At 37.7% G+C, this 20,966-nt stretch overlaps 1 protein-coding gene across 1 annotated transcript in view; it reads left to right on the forward strand.

Moving 5' to 3' along the window:
- Nucleotides 1-20,966, forward strand: part of MSH3 (mutS homolog 3) — a 183,605-nt gene that overhangs the window by 110,304 nt on the left and 52,335 nt on the right. The window contains exons 18-20 of the mRNA XM_074952796.1: nucleotides 2,672-2,779; nucleotides 6,493-6,607; nucleotides 11,761-11,918. Of these exons, the coding sequence (XP_074808897.1) occupies nucleotides 2,672-2,779; nucleotides 6,493-6,607; nucleotides 11,761-11,918 (381 nt within the window). The remainder of the gene's footprint in view (nucleotides 1-2,671; nucleotides 2,780-6,492; nucleotides 6,608-11,760; nucleotides 11,919-20,966) is intronic.

Here is a 20,966-nt window from a genome sequence, read left to right on the forward strand (position 1 = left end):
CCAGATTGTCAGCTACTGCGGGGGGCAGAACCCTGATGTAGAGGGGCACTGGGGTCCGGGAGGGACATGGGGGGCCAGTGGCAGGCAAGACACTGGCCTGCAGAGAGTGCTCTGGGCTGGAAGAGCTAATTCCCAAGACAACCAGCAGGAGGCGTCGCACCGGTGAGTCATCACCTCGCTACAAATACCACTTAAATATTTTTGGATGTTTTCTACATTTTCAAATGTTTTGATTTCAATTACAACATAGAATACAAAGTGTATTTATTTTTGATTACAAGTATTTGCACTGTAAAAAAACAAGAAATAGTATTTTTCAGTTCACCTAATACAAATACTGTAGTGCAATCTCTTTATTATGAAAGTTGAACTTACAAATGTAGAATTATGTACAAACAAAACTGCATTCAAAAATAAAACAATGTACAATTTTAGAGCCTGCAAGTCCACTCAGTCCTACTTCTTGTTCAACCAATCGCTAAGAGAAACAAGTTTGTTTCCATTTGCAGGATATAATACTGCCCACTTCTTATTTACAATATCACCTGAAAGTGAGAACAGGCCTTCTTATTGTATTGTTGTAGCCAGTGTCACCAGATATTTATGTGCCAGATGTACTAAAGATTCATAAGCTTCAACCATCATTCCAGGGGACATGCTTCCATGCTGATAACGAGTTCTGCTCGATATCAGTCCACAGCAGTGCAGACTGACGCATGTTCATTTTAATTATCTGAGTCAGATGTCACCAGCAGAAGATTGATTTTCTTTTTTGGTGATTTGGGTTCTGTAGTTTCCGCATCAGAGTGTTGCTCTTTTAAGACTTCTGAAAGCATGCTCCACACCTTGTCCCTCTCAGATATTGGAAGGCACTTCAGATTCTTAAACCTTGGGTCAAGTGTTGTAGCTATCTTTCTAAATCTCACATTGGTACCTTTGTGTTTTGTCAAATCAGCAGTGAAAGTGTTCTTAAAATGTACAACATGTGCTGGGTCATCATCCAAGACTGCTATAACATGAAATGTGGCAGACTGTGGGTAAAACAGAGCAGGAGACATATAATTCTCCCCCCAAGGAGTTCAGTCACACATTTAATTAATGCATTTTTTTTTTTTTTAACAAGCATCATCAGCATGGAAGCATGTCTTCTGGAATGGTGGCCAAAGCATGAAGGGGCACACAAATGTTTAGCATATCTGGCAAGTAAATACCTTGCAATGCTGGCTACAAAAGTGCCTTGCAAATGCCTGTTCTCACTTTCTGGTGACGTAAATAAGAAGAGGGCAGCATTATCTTCTGTAAACATGAACAAACTTGTTTGTCTTAGTGATTGGCTGAACAAGAAGTAGGACTGAGTGGACTTGCAGGCTCTGAAGTTTTACATTGTTTTGTTTGAGTGCAGTTATGTAACAAATTACATTTGTAAGTTGCGTTTTCACGGCAAAGAGATTGCACTACAGTACTTATATGAGGTGAATTGAAAAATACTATTTTATCATTTTTACAGTGCAAATATTTGAATAAAAAACTTCAATTTCAATTATAACAGAATACACTGTATATGAAAATATAAAAAAAATCCGAAATATTTAATAAATTTCAATTGGTATTCTATTGTTTAACAGTGCAGTTAAAACTGCGATTAATCGTGATTAACTTTTTAATCGCGATTAATTTTTTTGAGTAAATCGTGTGAGTTAACTGTGATTAACAACCCTAGTTTAAAAGTGATTTTTCCAACTTTTTAGCTTAAACCTCTTTGGACAGTGATTGGATTCACATCCTTTCTGCCATAAGCCTCTTAACTTTGGTTCTCATCTGTGGAGTTTAGGTATTTTCTTTTATGAGCCATTTTTAATTTTTTGGGTTCTTCCCCTTCAAATTGTCTTCCACTTCGGTGAATTTCCCACATTTGCTGCTAGAGCAGTATAGAGATGGGGAAAATGAGTTACTCTGTCGGAGACAATCTTTCATTTTTTGTTTTTTCTTCCCTCAGCATGATTTGTGTTTCCCTTATGTTTCCAATTTTACAAGTAGAACTGTAGATACCTTTAAATTTTCCAACTGTAAATTAACAGGAAAGGAAAGAAATGTATTAAGGCTAAGGGAGTGAGTCTACTGAAAACTTTGTCTTTGGCCTCTGTTAACTTCATACATGTATTGAAGGAACTGTACTCAGAAAGGGAAATGAAATTATGAACTTTCCATGGTGAAGAGCCTTGTTTTCTAAGAGACCCTGGAGAGCTCCTGTGTCAGGGCACTTTTTTTTTATTTTTTCCTTACAATAACTTACAGTTGAAGTGAGTGATTGAGTTCAGTCAGCCACTGTGATAAACAGGAACATTTTTGTGGAGTCCCTTAGGCAGCAGGGATCAGCTGCAGACCCTCTATATACAAGTTAATTAATTTCGGTTTGCCTTCCTTTTAATGTGCAGAAATAATGCAGGGTTACACTATGAATATAAAGTTCATCATGATTAAGATTGAGTTCCACATTATAAGTTTGACAAACTGCTGGGAGATTTGATTTTAGTTTAATTTTAATACCATAAGAGCCCTGTGAGAGCCAAGCAAAGGCTATATTTTGACAATACATGTCAAAATATGGATTCATATGAAGTTATTTATTTATTATTGTTCATTATTTTCTCCCTTCTCTACATATATATAGTCGTTTTAGTGAATATTATCACTCTGTGTTGAAGGCGGTTGGGCATCTAGCAACTATTGACTGCATTTTCTCATTGGCCAAGGTTGCTAAACAAGGAGACTATTGCAGGTAATCAGTTTTAAACTGTTTATTGATTTAAAAGGCAGAATACTAAAATAAGCTTTGATCTGGTGTACTTAGCACAGTAAAATGTACTGTTAAATATGTTGATAGTACTGTAAGTTTCAGCATTGTTTTACAAACATAGACTAAGGCATGGTCTCAACCCTGATGAGTTTACCATGTAAATTACATAATGCAAAGACCAAAAACAAGTTTTTAGAAAGACTTGCATTTTGTCAACAACAATTTACTCATACGTGCGTAGTTCCATTGTCTTCAAATGAAGTGTTCAGTGTGTCAACTTAAGCTTGTGTAAATATGTGTAGGATTGGGGCCAAAGCTTTATGCTTCCATGGAGTAAATCCTGAAATGTCTACAGTGCTGATCAGTTTTCAGTCTTTCAATTTAGTAGTCCTCAGCTGACATACCAAATAACACTTTTGCTAAAACTCTCAATATTGGTGTAAAGCAATGTTCCCTCAAATTTTTTATATCCATGTGCAGAATGAATTTTGTTGGTACACCAATAGGGAGGTGATATTTTGTGGCGGGGGTGGGGCCGAGGGGTTTGGATTGTGGGAGTGGGCTTAGGGCTGGGATGCAGGCTCTGGGGTGGGGCCATGGATGAGGGGTTTGGGGTGCAGGAGGGGGCTCAGGGCTGTGGCAGAGGGTTGGGGTGTGGGCTCCAGTTGGTGGTGCGGGTTCTGGGGTGGGGCTGGGAATGAGAAATTTTGGGGGGCAGGATGCCCTGCGGCTAGGGCCAGAGGATTCCTCCCAGCCCTCTCCCCGCCAGCAGCAGCCCCAGGGATTCCTCCCAGCTCTCTCCCTGTCTGCAGCAGCCCTGGGGCTGGGGCCAGAGGATTCCTTCCAGCCCTCTCTCCGCCAGCAGCAGCTCCTCGGCTGGAGCCAGAGGACTCCCCCCAGCCTTCTCCCCGCTGGCAGGAGCTTCGGGGCCAGGGAGGAGGCCAACGGCAGCCCTGGCCTGCACGCCCCAATTTGCTCCCCTCCCTGCCAGGCCCCTGTTACTGCACGCTTGCAAGGCTCTTTATAGCCTGCTGCATTGCTGCGCGCCTCAGAGGGAACTTAGGTATAAAGCTGAGTAAATATGAAGAGAGAGAATTTTGTTCACTTGTTCTTATAAGACCGTTTTATTATGTTTAGAATACAAAAAATTTTGATCTTTCTCTTTTTAGTACTAACATTTCTATAAAAACTAATATTTGCAGATGATGATTTCCACAGACTATATGAGAGCTTTGTGTTTCAACCTATTAGTCCTAATATTTATCAGCCCACAAATTTTCCCTTCTGTTGATGGCTTGTGGTTTGTATACCCACATAAAACTTTACTTCTGCAGAGGAAAGGCATTTGAGAAAATACAAAGCTTAGTGGAAACAACTAAGAGTAAAACAAAAATGTATTTAGCTAAATAATTTTCTGTTACGTAATTTGTCTTGATTTCCAAAATATTCTAAACATATTCTGTAAATTTACTAAAGTTTACTACTATACTAATTAAATTAGGTATACACTTGAAATCATTGCAATAGAATACTTTTCCAAGTCTTACTGAAGGAATAAATAATGTTATTGGGAGATATTGTAACAGTTGGATATATTAAACAATTAAAATATATTTTACTTAATATTATTTAACTGCAATAAAATTATAGGTTAAACTGTGAGCTGGCTTCACCTGCAAGCTATCAGAAAATTGCTTTAGAACAAAGCAGAGCCCTTTGGAAGTATATTTAAATGTGTGTCGTGTAAGTGAAGTCAGTTCTCTCTCTCTCTCTCTCTCTCTCTCTCTCTAATGTTGATCACTTTTGGAGCTTTGAGAACTTTGCTTATCTTTGTCTACAGAGAATTGGTATCTTACTCCTGCATACTCAGATGAGGAAAAACTAAAATCTGATTAATTCACTATGGGGACTTTAAATAATTCATCAAATATTAAACTGGCAGGGAGCAGGCCTATCAGTTAAGCTTCAGAAGGAATTACTACAATTCTCTAATGTGTTAACCCACAGGGAAGATGTCAATAATTAATTTTTGAGGGCTACTGAAAGAAAGTTTGGAATTTGGACCTTCACATTAGCTCACTTTAGCATTTCTGAGTTCGAATATTTTGGATATAATGTCTATCTTGTGTTTCTATATTAATTTTCACAGACTGTAATTTGCAGAATTTTAAGAAATGTTGTATAAGGATACTTTATTGCATTCCACTGTAAATTATTTAATTTTAAAAAACTTCAATGATTTCAATGAATGATTAGAAAAGTATAGACAGTGAATTAATTTTTTCTAAAATTGTGTGTCATAATAGCACAACCAATTACAATTTGTTAGGCAGATTTACTTTTTTAAGTTTAAAAATTTTACAATAATTTGAAAGTACATTATCAAGCTATGAATCAGCATTTATGAATAATCCCTGAGAAAATATCTAGCATAATAGAAAAGCCCATTCACTGCTCTCTGAACTCTTTTTGATAGTTGAAATGCTGCTACAGCGTTTTTTGGGTTGTTAATATTTTGTTAGACGTGTATGAATGTCCTTTGTCTTACGACTACAGAGGTGTTAACTGCCCACTTCACCTTGAGTGGTATTTTACAATATGTTAACTCCTTATGCTGAACAATCTGTTCTACCTTGTATTTAGCTGTGACGCCCTGAGGGCAAGTCTACACTACAAAATTAAATCAATTTAAGTTAGATTGCGTTACAGCCACCACAGTAATTAAATCGTCTCTTCGTGTCCAGACTACGCTCCTTCTGTTGGTGCGGATCCTTACCAGGAGCGCTTGCACTGACTTAAGTTGGGCATTGTGGGGCACTGACAGCCAGAGCCTCGCTGCCCTGCCTGTCAGCCCCAGGGCAGCGGGGCTGCAGCTGTTAGCACTGAGCGGCAGGTGATGTAAGCACGGCACTGTCTATACAGACACGGTGTCGACCTATCTACATCGACTTAAGCGCTATACCTCTCGTGGAGATTGCTCAAATAAATTGGTTAGTCTCTAAGGTGCCACAAGTACTCCTTTTCTTTTTGCGAATACAGACTAACATGGCTGTTACTCTGAAACCCGTGGAGATTGAGTTAAGTAGGTGTAGTGGGAGGGACGTTTTAGTGTAGATGCTTACAGAGTTAGGTCAACGTAAATTGTCTTATGACAACCTAATTCTGTAGGCCAGGCCTAAATTACATTAACATACAGTCACCGCAGTAATTAAATCGCTTGTGCATGTCCACATTATACTCCTTGTGTCAGCGATGCACGTCCTCACTAGAAGCGCTTGCATTAATGCAGAGGGCAGTGCGCCATGGGTAGCTATCCCACTGTGCAATTCACCACCATCTAGTGCAAGGAGTTTTGGGAATTGTTTGTAGTGCTTCATGGGAACACATGAGTTGCGCAGGGTTGACTGGGAACATGGTTTCAGTTCCCATGTCCCATCATGCATTTTTCTCCATCCCATAATTTTATCTGCATCCCATAATGTTTCATGCCTCTTTTAAAAAGTTCCGCAAACCCACACATCTGCCATCTGTGTGAGAATCATGGATTCTGCACTAGAATTCATTTTTCAGCTGTTTGTGGTTTATTGAAAAGATATCTGTATGCTGTTTAGAATGCCTTCCCTAAAATTTCATCATGATATGCTTAAATAATTAAATGTAATGAACAGTGTACTAACATCTACTTCTTTGTGCAGACCAGTTGTGCAAGATAAAGGGAAAAAAATAATAATAAAAAATGGCAGACACCCTGTGATTGATGAACTGCTAGGAGAACAAGATCAGTATGTTCCAAACAGCACCAACCTAGCTGTAAGTATGGGACTATAATGAGGAATTGAATATCAATCAAGAGAAGGATTCTAGAATTTGTTCTGGTCCAGGAAATTAAATAAATAAAATTTAATTATACAGATGGCTGCTTGCTTGCATTTCAGAAGATATCTCTTGAATCCATGTCCACATCTGTTTTGCTACATTGCTTGATTGTCAGTGGTTTGCTGATTTCAAACAGCCAGTTGCACACTTCAACAACATCATTCAGACTAGTGGCACAAACAAATTGAAAAGGTGACCTCAAAAGACAGTATGATTAGGGTTGGGAAAATGAGAATTTAAGTGGTTATTCTAAGGAACATAAGGATTATTACAAAAGATTTGTATTAACATACAGCTAATGCAGAAAAATGTTAGCTCATATTTTTATTTTATATGGATATTTCTGAGAAACATATGTATTATGATTTTGGTGGTGGGGAGGGACGTGTTAAGTTGTTCTGAGAAACTGAAATCTCTCTCAGGAATTGCAGGGTCTTTTAATCCTTGCCACTAAATATTCACCTCAAATTTTTTTTGTAATATTACACTTCTGCTTTGTACAAACAGAAAAAAATACTTTCAGCCTACTTCTGAACATCAGCTGCCTTTGCATACTTTATTTTTCTATGTTTATTGTAGGTGTTGATATGGAGCTGTTGCTATGGTAAAATATATTCTACTTTGTATTGCATACATTTACATACGAATTATTTTTCAAAGCTATTATAGAATGTTGATATAAAAATGTTGTATGTTGCTTTAGTGCAAAATGTACGTTAAAAAATTCTTCCGCAACTCAGAACTAATTACAAATGGTATTTCCAAAAAATCTGGCATTTTATTCAATAATCATCTTACAGTTTTCTGTTAGCCATGTTCTAATGTTATAATTTAGCAACTCATATGTTACAGAAGCAATAGATAAAATCTGGGTGATATTGACATAATCAGTGTTGATTCTAGTGTTTCCAGCTCTCTTTACTTTTCTGTGGATGGTGAGTCGAAACCTAGTTCATCAAAAAGCTTCTAGTTTCAAATAAAACAGTTTGAATCATCAGGAGAACATGCCTGCAGAAATGCCTTCAACTATATTTTTTACCTGCCTGAAACTATTGCTAGAGCCTTTCTATCAGGGCCATAACATGAACATGTCCCCTTTCCCCTTGATATCCTCTTAAAAATGTTCATGAACTATATTCTTCCTATGTATCAAGTTTGTGATAGGACTTCAAACCTAAAAGTTGGTTTTATTACTTCAAAACATATTTGTGTAAACAAGCTATTTCTTCTACAGGCTGGGAAATAAGAAATAGAGATGTATCCATTTTTAAATATTTGGGTGGTGGTCAGATATTATGATGGGAGTCCTATAAGTACCACGATAGGTATTATATTTGCTCTGTTCTTTCTTCATGTACAGAAAAAGGGATATCACTTGAAAAATCCGAATTAAAAATAGAAATTATGAGAATTCTAGACTCTTTATTAGGAGAGGAATTAAGTCTAAGTGTTAATCACTGGACAAATTTTAAAATACTGACTAAGTTATAGAACTGTGAATACTTTAAAAGCTGTTGCAAATGTACCAATATTGTCAGGATAGTCCTTATGAAAGAAGAAATATTAGTGTTATACAATAGTCAGTCCAGCTGGGGGAAAGCTGAGAGATGCAGAGGAGTAGACAGATTGGACAGACACATTCTTTTGGGGAAATTTTATTAAAGGGGCTACTTTAGATCTAGTAAAGAGGAGAGGATAGAACTTGATGAAGTACAGGTAGGAACTGAAGAGAAACTGCCAAACAGAGTCCCCTTCAGTTATATCACATGAAGGCAGACAACTAAATATTGATACATTTGATAAATTCTTGTACACAAATACTAGAAGTTTAAATACTAAGATGGGTGAACTTGCCTGGTATTAAATGAGGATATTAATATAATAGGCGTCTCAGTAACTTGGTGGAATGATAATGGAATGCAGTAATATCAGGGTACACAATATATAAGAATGATAGAGTAGGTTTTATAGGTGGGGGAACGGGACTTTATGTGAAAGAAAGCATAGAGTCAAATACAGTAAAAATCTTAAATGAATCATATTTCAATGGATAGAAATTCCATGCTTGAATAATAAAAGTATAGCAGTAGGAATATCCTATCAACCACCTGACCGGGATGGTGACAGTGACTGTGAAATGCTCAGGGAGATAAGAGAGGCTACAAACCCACACAAAAAAACCCCCGCCATAAAATCCCCATATTGACTGGGTATGTCACCTCCGGATGGGATGCAGAGGTAAAATTTCTAGACACCATTAATGACTGCTACTTGAAGCAGCTAGTCCTGGATCCCACAAGGGGCTTGGTAATTCTTAAATTAGTCCTACGTGGTGCACAGTATCTGGTCCAGGAGGTTAATATAGCTGAACCACTCAGAAATAACAATCATAATATAATTAAATGTAAGGGTGTGGAGGAGAAATACCAAAGAAACCCACCACAGCGGCATATAACCTCATAAAGAGGAACTACAAAAAAATGAGGAAGCTATGAAAATTAAAAGGAACAGTAAAAAGGGTGAAATGCCTGCAAACTGCATTTGAAACTATTTGAAAATATGATAATAGAGGCTCAAACTAAATGTATTCCCCAAATTAAAAAAAACAATAATACAAGAACTATACAAATGCCACTATGGCTAAACAGCAGAGTAATGGAGGTAGTTAGAGGCAAAAAGGCATCCTGTAAAAATTGGAAGTCAGATCCTACTGAGGAAAATAGAAAGGAGCATAAACTCTGGCAAGTCAAGTGTAAAAGTATGATTAGGCAGTCCAAAAAAGAATTTGAAGAGCAATTTAGCAAAAGACACAAACTAACAGCAAAGGCGGTGGTTGTTGTTTTTTTAAAGTACATCAAGAAGCAGAAAGTCTGCCAAACAGTCAGTGGGGCCACTGGATGATCAAGGTGCTAAAAGTACATTCAAGGAAGACAGGGCCATTGCAGAGAAATGAATGAATTCTTTGCATTGGTGTTCACTGCAAAGAATGTGGGGGAGATTCCCACACCTGAGCCATTCTTTTAGGTGACAGATATAAGGAACTATCCCAGATTGAGGTGTCAATAAAGGAGATTTTGGAACAAATTGGTAAATTAAACAGTAATAAGTGACAAGGCCCAGATGGTATTCACCCAAGAGTTCTGAAGGAACTCAAATATGAAATTGCAGATTTTTAAAATAGGCTCCAGCATTGATCCTGACAATAACTGACCAGTAAACCTAACATCAGTACCAGGCAAATTGGTTGAAACTAGAATGAAGAAGAAAATTATCTGATACATAGATGAACACAATATGTTGGGGAAGAGTCAACATGGATTTGTAAAGTGAAATCATATCTCAGCAATCTGTTAGAATTCTTTGAGGGTGTCGGTAAGAATGTGGAACAAGGTGAGCCAGTGGACATAGTGTACTTGGACTTTCAGAAAGCCTTTGACAAGATCCCACACCAAAGGCTCTTAAGCAAAGTAAGCAATCACAGGTTTAAAAAAAGAAGGTCCTCTCATGGATTAGTAGAAGATTAGAAATAAAGGGTAGGAATAAATGGTCTGTTTTCATAGTGAAAAGAGATAAATAGTGCGGTCCTTAAAGATCTGTACTGGAACCAGTGCTGTTCAACATATTCATAAATGATCTGGAGAAAGGGGTAAACAGTGAAGTGGCAAAGTTTGCAGACAATACAAAATTACTCAAGATAGTTAAGTCCAAAGCAGACTGTGAAGAGTTGCAGAGGGATCTCACAAAACAGGGTGAGTAGGCAACAAAATGGCAAATGAAATTCAGTATTAAATGCAAAATTTGGAAAAAATAATCCCAACTAGACATACAAAATTATGCATTCTAAATTAGCTGTTACCACTCATGAAAGAGATCTTGGAGTAATTGTGGATAGTTCTCTGAAAACATCGACTCAGTGTGCAGTGGCAGTCAAAAAATTAACAGAATATTAGGAACCATTAGGATAGGAATAGATGATGAACCAGAAATTATCATTATGCAACTATATAAATCCATGGTACGCCCACACCTGGAATAGTGCACACAGTTTTGGTCACCCATCTAAAAAAGGATAGAATTGGAAAACATACAGAGAAGGGCAACAAAAATGAATAGGAGTATGGAACAGCTTCCATATGAGGATAAATTAAAAAGACTGTTCATCTTGAAAAGGAGACAACTAAGTGGGGGGCGCAGGGGATGAGAATATGGTAGAGGTCTATGAAATCATGACTGGTATGGAGAAAGTAAGTAAGGCAGTGTTATTTACCCCTTGGCATAACACAAGAACCGTTCCTCACCCAATGAAATTAATAGGCAGCAGGTTGAAAACAAACAAAAGGAAGTATTACTTCACACAACGCACAGTCATCCTGAGGAATTCATTGCCAAGGGATGTTGTGAAGGCCAAAAGTGTAACTGGGTTCAAAAAAGAATTGGAAAGTTCATGGAGGATAGGTCCATCAGTGGTTGTCAGCCAAGATGGTCCAGGATGTAACCTCATGCCCTGGATGTCCCTAACCCTATGATGGCCAGAAGCTGGGGCTGGACCACTTGATGATTGTACTGTTCTGGTCATTTCCTCTGACACATCTGGCACTGGTCACTGTCGAAAGATAGGATACTGTGCTCGATAGACCATTGGTCTGACCGAGTATGGCCGTTCTAATCTTGTAGTAGTGGTTTGTAAAACATAGTGTTTTGCCCCATTACTGTAGTACTTTTGTGTGGGATGGAAGGATAAATTTTTAAGCATATTAGAACATACAACCTTTTCAAGCACAGAGTCAACATTCTTATGAAATTAGGGGAATTCCCACTAGTGTCACACTGAACATGGAGCAACAAAAGTGGATATCCTATTAAATGGTTTCTTCAAAGAATTATTATTAGAAGTAAATAATGTTCTTTTTAAGCTGCTGCTTCTTCCCCTCAGGAAAAGAACTTTGTTATGTAGAAGGCATATTAAATACTGAGAACATACCCTTTGTACATACATCTCGTACATATATCATTGTAAAACATACTATCACTTAAATAAGCACTCCATCTCAGTAGTGTATATTTAACAGCTGTTTTGCATTTTCCAGGGGGACAAAGAGAGGGTAATGATAATTACTGGACCCAACATGGGTGGAAAGAGCTCCTACATAAAACAAGTTGCACTGATCACGATCATGGCACAGATCGGTTCCTATGTTCCTGCAGAGGAGTCCACAGTTGGTGTGGTGGATGGTATTTTTACCAGGTAATCTATCAGAACTTCTTTTATGTTCTGGGGATGAAGGGTGGAATGGAATTACTGTAGCACAGATTTTGCACTGCAGAGTAGAGTTTCATTATTTAATTTAGGAATACATATGCACTTATATTTTTCAAAATTGTTATTTTTAAATGAATTATTCACTTTCTCATTTCTTACCCCTCAATAAAACATCCAACCAAAATGTCTAAACCTGAATGCCTAAAGTCTGAATCTTCAAACAGAATCTTTCTGGCTTAATTTTTAAAGGTGGTAGGCAGTTGCTACTTGCACTGAAGTGAATGGTAGTGGGAAATGCTAAGCATATCTGAAAATCATGCCAAGTATAGTGGTGTCTAGCTGTAGACAATCAAGTTTGGAAAATTTTGTCCCACATATTTTATGCCTTATCCTTGAGCCTACTACTCTACCTTACCTCATTTTAAAAAATTAGTCATTCCAGTTAAACTGGCACAAAATGACAGATTTGTTTAAAAAACAGTGCTGAATAAAGTTGTAAGAACATTTACAAACCCCACATTTTTGTATTTTGTAGCTGTAATAGATTCTAGAAAACATCCTGCTGTGATTGTCTCCCTTCCCCCCACTACCCCATTTCTTCCTCTCTCTCTTTGGTTCTCTCTCTCTCTCACACTGCAAAAAGGTAAGATTGCTGAAGCCATTTGAATTTAAATTTCAAAAAGAACATACCCCTCTGGGAGAGGTCTCTTCTATATAAACTCTCCTACTGTGGCATTTGAGTACCTTTTAGAGTTAGGAAAAACAAGGAGTCTGATGTGTTCTCTATCAGTAATATTTTTATTGTATAAAAATGTTGCATTTTTATCTCATTGTTGTCATAGTTGGAAGGAACAACATATCACATGATACACTTTCATGCCAAGCAATCTAATGGATTAGAAAACAATTTGTTACCTTACTGGAAGTTAATTGGAGTTGAAACATCAAAATAGCTATTAGCTGTCCTTTTCTTACCTGTTTTCTCATACTTAGAAACCTAAGGTCAAACTGTGTTATTAATCAACCTAATAAGCCTTTGCTGATAGGAAATTGAGATTTGTAAGGTATAGTATCTATTGCATTGGTAACAACGTTCCATTTAGAGAAGTTTTAAAAATTATTTTTGGCTTCCTGCATAATGGTATCTGAATGTACCAACCTTTTTTATTAGAGAGACGCGGTGGGTGAAATATTGTAAAACCTCAGAGTTTCGAACACATGAGGAATGGAGGTTGTACGTAACTCTGAACAAAACATTATGGTGGTTCTTTCAAAAGTTTACAACTGAACAATGATTTAATATAGCTTTGAAACTTTACTATGCAGAAGAAAAATGCTGCTTTTAACCATCTTAACTGTTTCTGTGCTTGTTTCATTTCAGTTTTCTTACCTTGTCAATTTTTTTAAACTTTACCTTTTATTTTTTTTTTTTTTTAGAAGTTTACATTTAACACAGTACTGTACTGTGTTTGCTTTTTTGGGGGTGGCGGGGCGGGGGCGGGGCGGGCGTGTCTGCTGCTGCCTGATTGCATACTTCCAGTTTCAAATGAGATGTGTGGTTGATCAGTCAATTCATAACTCTAGTGTTTTGTAACTCTGAGGTTCTACTGTAATATCTTTTACTGGACCAACTTCTGTTGGTGAGGGAGACAAACTTTCAAGCTTATATAGAGCGCTTCTTCAGGTCTGGGAAATGTACTCAGAGTATTACAGCTAAATACAAGGTGGAACAGATTGTTTAGCATAAGTAGTTAACATATTTTAAGGGAACATTCAAGGTGAAGTGGCCTGTTGACGCCACTCCAGTCATAGGGGGAAAAGGAAGGCTAGGGTCAGAAGACAGCAAGGGAGATTGTTAGTGGGTTATAGGTTGTTGTAATAAGTCATAAATCCAGTGTCTCTGTTCAGTCCATGATTTTTAATGTCTTAACAAAGTTATGACTTTAAGCTCCAAGGCTCGTCTTTTGAAAGTGCTGTGCAGGTTTCCTTTCAGGATGAAGACTGATACAGAGTGAAAATGTGGAAAATGTTCACCTGCAGGTGATATGGTGTTTTTACGTTTTATCATTTTCCTGTGTGAGTTCATTTGAGGATGCAGTGATTGTTTTTTTTCACCCACATAGTTGTTGTTGGGGCATTTAGTGCACTGCATGAGGTACACCACATGTGCTAAGCGTGTGCAGGGCCCATTGATCTTGAAAGGGGTGTTGTGGGGATCATAGAATACCAGGGTTGGAAGGGAGCTCCGGAGGTCATCTAGTCCAACCCCCTGCTCAAAGCAGGACCAATCCCCCAACTAAATCATCCCAGCCAGGGCTTTGTCAAGCCTGACCTTAAAAACCTCACAGGAAGGAGATTCCACCACCTCCCTAGGTAACGCATTCCAGTGCTTCACCACCCTCCGAGTGAAAAAGTTTTTCCTAGTATCCAACCTAAACCTCCCCCACTTGTACTTGAGACCATTACTCCTTGTTCTGTCATCAGCTACCACTGAGAACAGTCTAGATCCATCCTCTTTGGAACCCCCTTTCAGGTAGTTGAAAGCAGCTTATCAAATCCCCCCTCATTCTTCTCTTCTGCAGACTAAACAATCCCAGTTCCCTCAGCCTCTCCTTATAAATCATGTGTTCCAGTCTGCTAATCATTTTTGTTATTGGATGTTGATCATTGTAGCAGTGGAGCTATGTCTGCAGGTTTTGCATCTCTTGTTCTGGCTGGGTCTGTTGCCCGTTTGAGTCGGTGTGGGGAGCATGATTCTGATGATTAGCTTGGAGAGGTTGGAGGGTTGCTTGAGGGCCAGAAGAGGGGGTTCAGGAAAGATTTCGAGTATGGGTTGTAGTTTTTTGTTGATGCTCCGTCTGGGTTCCAGTGTGGGGTGGTGGATGACAACTACGTGTGCGGTTAGAAGGGGTTTTATTTCTGTATTGAAGCAGGTTTTTTTGGGGTATTTGGGTGGCCTGTTGCGTGATGCAACCTACTTCTGGTGGAGTGTCCTTGTTCAGTGAAGGCGGTTTTGAGCATGTTAAGGTGTATATGCCGGACTTTCTACTGGGAGTATATTCTGTGGTATGTGAGTGCCTAGCTGTAGAGAACAGGTTTCTTGGTGTGTTTGGGGTGATTACTGGATTGTCATTTGACAGTGACTCAGACTGGTCCAGTCTGAGTCATTTTTCCTCTTTTTTCCTACTTTCCACCAGTTACGTGGATGCTTTTTTACTCCCATTTCTTCACCTGTATTCAGCTGCCATTGTGAAAGGTTACGTCTTCAGAGAGACTGAGAAATTTATATCTCATCACTGTCTCTATTAGTGGCATTTGGTTATGTGGTCATTAGGGAGTCAGTGTATTGTGCATCGTTTATTTCACGGTCTGAACTCCACACATTCAATGTGTCTTGAGTTTCAACTGCTTTTATTATTCATTGCTCTGATGCTAAATATTTTCTTTAGCATGATGTATGTTTTTACATAGATCTTTATAATAATTTTTGCCTCCAGTCATGCCAACCATGCCATGTGCTGGTTCCTATCAGATCTTTCAAGCTAAGCAGGATTGGACTGTGTCAGTCCTTTGATGGAAAACCTTCAAGAAAGACTTAGATGCTTTAGGAAACAGAACTAGTGACTCCCTAGCTGACTCTCTTCCCTCTTGAGTCAGTGCTGAACCAATGATCCCTTATTGTACAGTATTTGGGAATACTGTAGTATTGGAGATGCTGTCTTTCACATAAGACATTCGTCTGATATAATGATCAGCTGTAGTCATTAAAAATCCCATAGCTCTTTTTGTAAGAATAGAGATGTTATTTAGGGTCCTGATGAAATTCCAACTAGGTAATTATATTCTTCCTAACTAAATTAGTTTTACAGAATCGGCTGGATATGGCATTCTTCAATTACTGTGAAATTTGCCAAAAACTGATATATGAACACCAGATGAAAACATTCCATGGTGGATTTGATTTAAATCAAATTGATTTAAATCACTAGTCAGGAAGACTCTATTTAATCATGGATTTCTACATAAAAGTGCATTCTTGTTGGTTGTTATAACCTTCATACATATTCTTCACAACTCAGAGATAGTTGTAGGTTTCATTTTTAGAAGGTACACACTATACATTTTTTAAGTGATTTATTTTTGAAAACTTTTCAGATTAGTTTTACAGCTATATCTGAAAATGAATGATTGGGTATTTCATTTACCAGAGGTAAGTGAAGCAGATATTTATGAAGTCATTGGGAGGTGAAACTATCTCCAATTCAATAGGTTAGTCATCAATATTTGGAGGATTTTCTTGCCATGGCTGTATTAGAAGGAGAACATCACCAGACAGACATTTAAATTGTTTTATTTAACTAAAACAACATTATGTATTCTGGATTTTTTTCTTCAACAACAAACATATAATTTAACAAAACAAGCATATGAATTTTTGAATTTTGTTTCATGTTCTCTATGTATATAAATCTCCCCACTGTATTTTCCACTGAATGCATCCGATGAAGTGAGCTGTAGCTCACGAAAGCTTGTGCTCAAATAAATTTGTTAGTCTCTAAGGTGCCACAAGTACTCCTTTTCTTTTTGCGGATACAGACTAATATGGCTGCTACTCTGAAACCTGAATTTAGGTAAACATCCAAGTTTTTTAAAATCAGATTTATTTTTGTTAAAATTGCTTTAAACTAAAATAGTTAAATCAAATATTTAAAAAAACAAAGCAAAAATTAAATCGACTAGGTCAGCTAGGTCAACACGAGAAACATAAAATATTGCCTTCTGCAGCTAACTCAGTTGTCTTCACCTTCATTTTTCTGGTTGTTCCTAATCTGGAAAAGAAGAACAAGCTTTCCTGCTTTTTCAGGTCCCAGACAATTTCTCAGTTTGGAATGAATTAGTCCAAAGGAAGAAAATATTCTTTCTACACCAGCAGAAGAAGCTACTGCTGTTAAAAGTGAGATTATCACTTCAAGAGTCTCTGAATCCAAGTGCTTAAGTGATTTTCACCAGTTCACTGACATGACTTTCTTTAAAACATCATTAGCAAACATATATTTCTTGAATGGTTCACCCTTCGCTCTGAAGTTTATTATAGTTGGCATTATGGAGGGTTGACTACTGGATGTCCATGTCATAGCCAAATCCTCTTCAGCAGTTAAGGTTTGACCCTGCTACCGAGTATTGAGAATATTTGCAAGAAAAAAAGCTGGAGATAGTACTTGTCCCATTTTTTTTTTGATGCTTATAATTTAACTCTGTCATTGCATATTTCTCATTTTAAGATCTTACTCAGTTCCTTCCAGACTTCAACAGCATCCGCAAAAAAATCAGCTATTTCACTGCATTTTGTTCAAGGCTACAGAAATAGGCTTTAGGGTACTCAGCGTGCTTTCAATATTTCTCTTAAACCCAATCTTGAGAACTTTGGCTGTGACAGTGCCATCTATTTTTTCACGATTTTGTTCACAAACTGTCATCAGATTAGGCCAGTTCTTGGTATAGTGCTCAAAACAGTCCACTACTGCGTTCCATCGCACGTCTTGTGGGAGAATTAGCTTGGTTCCTCCCACTTTTTTCAGAGCAGCTGCTGCAAAGTGGTTGTTACAGAAGTATTTTGCAACTTCAACAACATTTGCCTTTATTTCTGGAACACTGAAGTCTTTGGCTAGGAGGTGCATCAAATGAGAACTGCAACCGTATAGTTATGAGCTTGGGACTCTCTTCTAAATAATTTCCTCTCATCTTGGATACATTTGCAGCATTGTCTGTGACCAAGCTGCATACTAGACATTTGAATTTTTTTTCAGTTTGTTATAGCTTTTACTGCTGCTACTTGTAAGTATTCTGCTGTGTGTGCATTTCCAGATGTACCAATTGTTTCTGTAAGGAAGACATTTCCTTCTTCTGTTGTCACACAAGCACATACAACCGGATCATTGTGAACATTGCTCCACACATCAACACTCAAGTTAACAATTTCACCCTCTAGACTATTTGCACACTGCTCAATTTCTCTTTCATACGCTTTATCCAGCAATTTGCCTGCAACATCTACTCTGTTGCGTGGACTGTATCCTGGTCTTAATGACTGAACCATGTTAATGAAGTGTGGGTTCTCAATCATACGGAATGGAGAGTTTGTTGCATAAACAAACTGAGCAGTTTTTTTCATTAATTACCTCTTTTTGTAATCTGCTGGTTCTTACCACAAACTTATCTGTGGTTGTTTCTGGATGATGGAGTTTTTTTTTCTTTTTGCTACAGGTGATATACTGTGGTTATGTGACAGACGTGATGTGACTGAAACACTATCATTGGCAGATAACTCTGAAACTATAGAAAATGATGGTGATCTTGAAGGTGGAAAGTCTTCAGAATCCTGTATGTTGAGCATGGATTCTCCTTTAAAAAAAAAAAAAAAAGCCAATGCAGTTCTTTAATTATTATTACCATGCTGCTCATTTACTATTACTCATTTCATTGACTGACATGCAGTACTACTTTAAAGGTGAAATAGTAAAAGGAAGATCTGCCTATTTCAGCTATTTATTTTTTTATTGCAACTGCGTCTAAAATGATAGTACCATAGAGTAACAACTATATTTTTTGCTCAGACATGAGAATTCAAGAATAGTCCAGAAGGAAGACAGGCAGTCCTTAGGAAAGAAGTATGAAATAAAAGTTTACCAACCTGAAGATCCTGCATGTTCAGACATGTTCCTTTCATCATCTTCAACGCAGCTTTCTCCTTAGAAGGAACACTTCTCATGATGTTTCATTCGGGCAACCAGGCCTTGCATTTCTTTGTTGCACTGTTGCATTTTGCACACGTGCCTGTCTTACCCACAGGTAGAGGAACTTCATTAAAATATTCCCAAACTGGATCTCTGTTTCGGCCTGCTGCCATTATAGGTTTTCCTTCAAGTGAGAGAATGGTCTGGTAGATCTCAAATCAATGAAGGCTACACTCAGAAAGACTTCAAGATTTCTGGAATATGCTGCTCAAACAGTTTCACTTTGGTTTCTACTGCCTGTCCCTCCTTTCTCACATTTGACTCCAGATGTCTTGTCCTTGTCCAGATCTATTGCGCCCCAAACAATCTTCTATTCATTGAACTTTTTGAAACTTCGCACTTTTAGAGAGAGGTAAGGGATTGATTTTGTGTACACAAATTTGGTGAGGGACAGTAGGGTTGACGTCTGTTACTTCTCACCTCTGTATATTATTTATTTATTTAAAACCTTTTTTGCTGTTGACAAGCATGTTATCTCTGAAGACACAAATCCACAATTTGAGAACTGCAAAATTAAGCGCCTCTGATGGTATGTTCTAGACTGAGCACTAAGTCCCATTGAGTAGATAGAAATATTACCCTAAATAATCTATACAGGAGCTCTTGGAACACCATAAGATTGGGTCCCTAATCCATGAACTATTGGAACTCATTTACAAAACTTTTCTTAAACATTACATGACTATATTGTCTCATACTATTGAATTAGAATTTATAATCCCTATTCCATGATGAGATATCTTTGACCTATAATGTATCTTGATTAAAACTATCTTTAGATAGGTTTCTTTCCTCAAAAAGCATTTTATCAAAAAAATCCTATTTAAATAAAAATCTGATTTTATAAAAAAAAAAATCATTGATTTTTATTCACCCTGACACATTCTCAGAGTTATTCAAGTTCTTGTGATGGTACTGGTACTTAAGAGCTAACTAATTGATTAAAAATGAATCAAGCAAAACATGTAAATAAGCAAACATTCCAAATAATCCCAGGAAGAAATTAGCATTAGCCTAAAGTGTTGAAAAATAGAAAAAGATAAGCTGCTTAATAGAGACTCTGGGTCTAAAATTGCAAAGTGGATATTTCTAGTTGAAAAAGACCATGAATGGAAATGTTTGACCACATGCTTAAGAACCCTTATATACTACATAATGTTACAGAGTTTCATAGATTCCAAGGTCAGAAGGTACCATTGTGATCATCTTGTCTAACCTCCTATATAACTCAGTACATTGAACTTTCCCAATATAATTCCTAGAGCATATTGCTTAGAAAAACATCCAGTCTTGAATTTAAAATAGTCAGCGATGGAGAATCCACCATGACCCTTGGTTAAGTATTAACTGTTGCTGTTAAAAAATTTACCCCTTACCTCCAGTCTGAATTTGTCTACCTTCAGCTTCTAGCCATTGGATTGTTATACCTTTCTGTGCTAGACTGAAGAGCCCATTAGTAAATATTTGTTCCCCCATGTAGGTACTTATAGACTGTAATCAAGTCACACCCCTGGGAAGCACTCACACTCAAAAGAATTTGGGAGTGGTGGTAGATAATCAACTAAACATGAGATCCCAGTCCAAAGATATGGTCAAAAGAGCTAAAGTGATCTTTGGAGGCATAAGCAGGGGAATCTGGAGTAGGAGCAGAAAGGTTATTTTACTTCTGTTTTACCGCTGCTGGAGTACTGTGCCCCATTCTGGTGTCCTCAATTCAAGAAGGATGTTGAAAAATTGGAGAGGGTTCAGAGAAGAGCCATAAGAATGATTAAAGGATTAGAAAACATGCCTTGTAGTGAGAGACTGAAGGAGCTCAATCTGTTTATTTTAACAAAGGCAAAGTTAAGTTCTCAGGATAGAGTACTCAATCCTGTAAGTATTACATTCTTTGTTCCTAGATGTATACGTTTACATTTAGCCATATTAAAATGCATATTATTTGTTTGAACCCAGTTTACCAAGCTATTCAGATCACCGTGTCCTCTTCATTATTTATCACTCCCCCAATTTTTTTATTGCCTGCAAATTTATCAGTGGTGATTGTGACGGGTTGGATCACAGAAACCCCCTTGGGGCTGCCAATTGATGTGCCGAGACTACTTCTGCCCCCGGTTTCCTGCGCTGGAAGCTTGGGACTTAAGTGCCCTGCCTGGTTTGAGCCAGACCCACTAGCCTGCTGCAAACCCAAACCCATGTCTGAACCACGTCCCCAACAGCTGTAGGCCTAATTGAAAGTAGC

Source organism: Natator depressus, chromosome 5, assembly GCF_965152275.1.
Source record: "Natator depressus isolate rNatDep1 chromosome 5, rNatDep2.hap1, whole genome shotgun sequence".
NCBI lineage: Eukaryota > Metazoa > Chordata > Testudines > Cheloniidae > Natator > Natator depressus.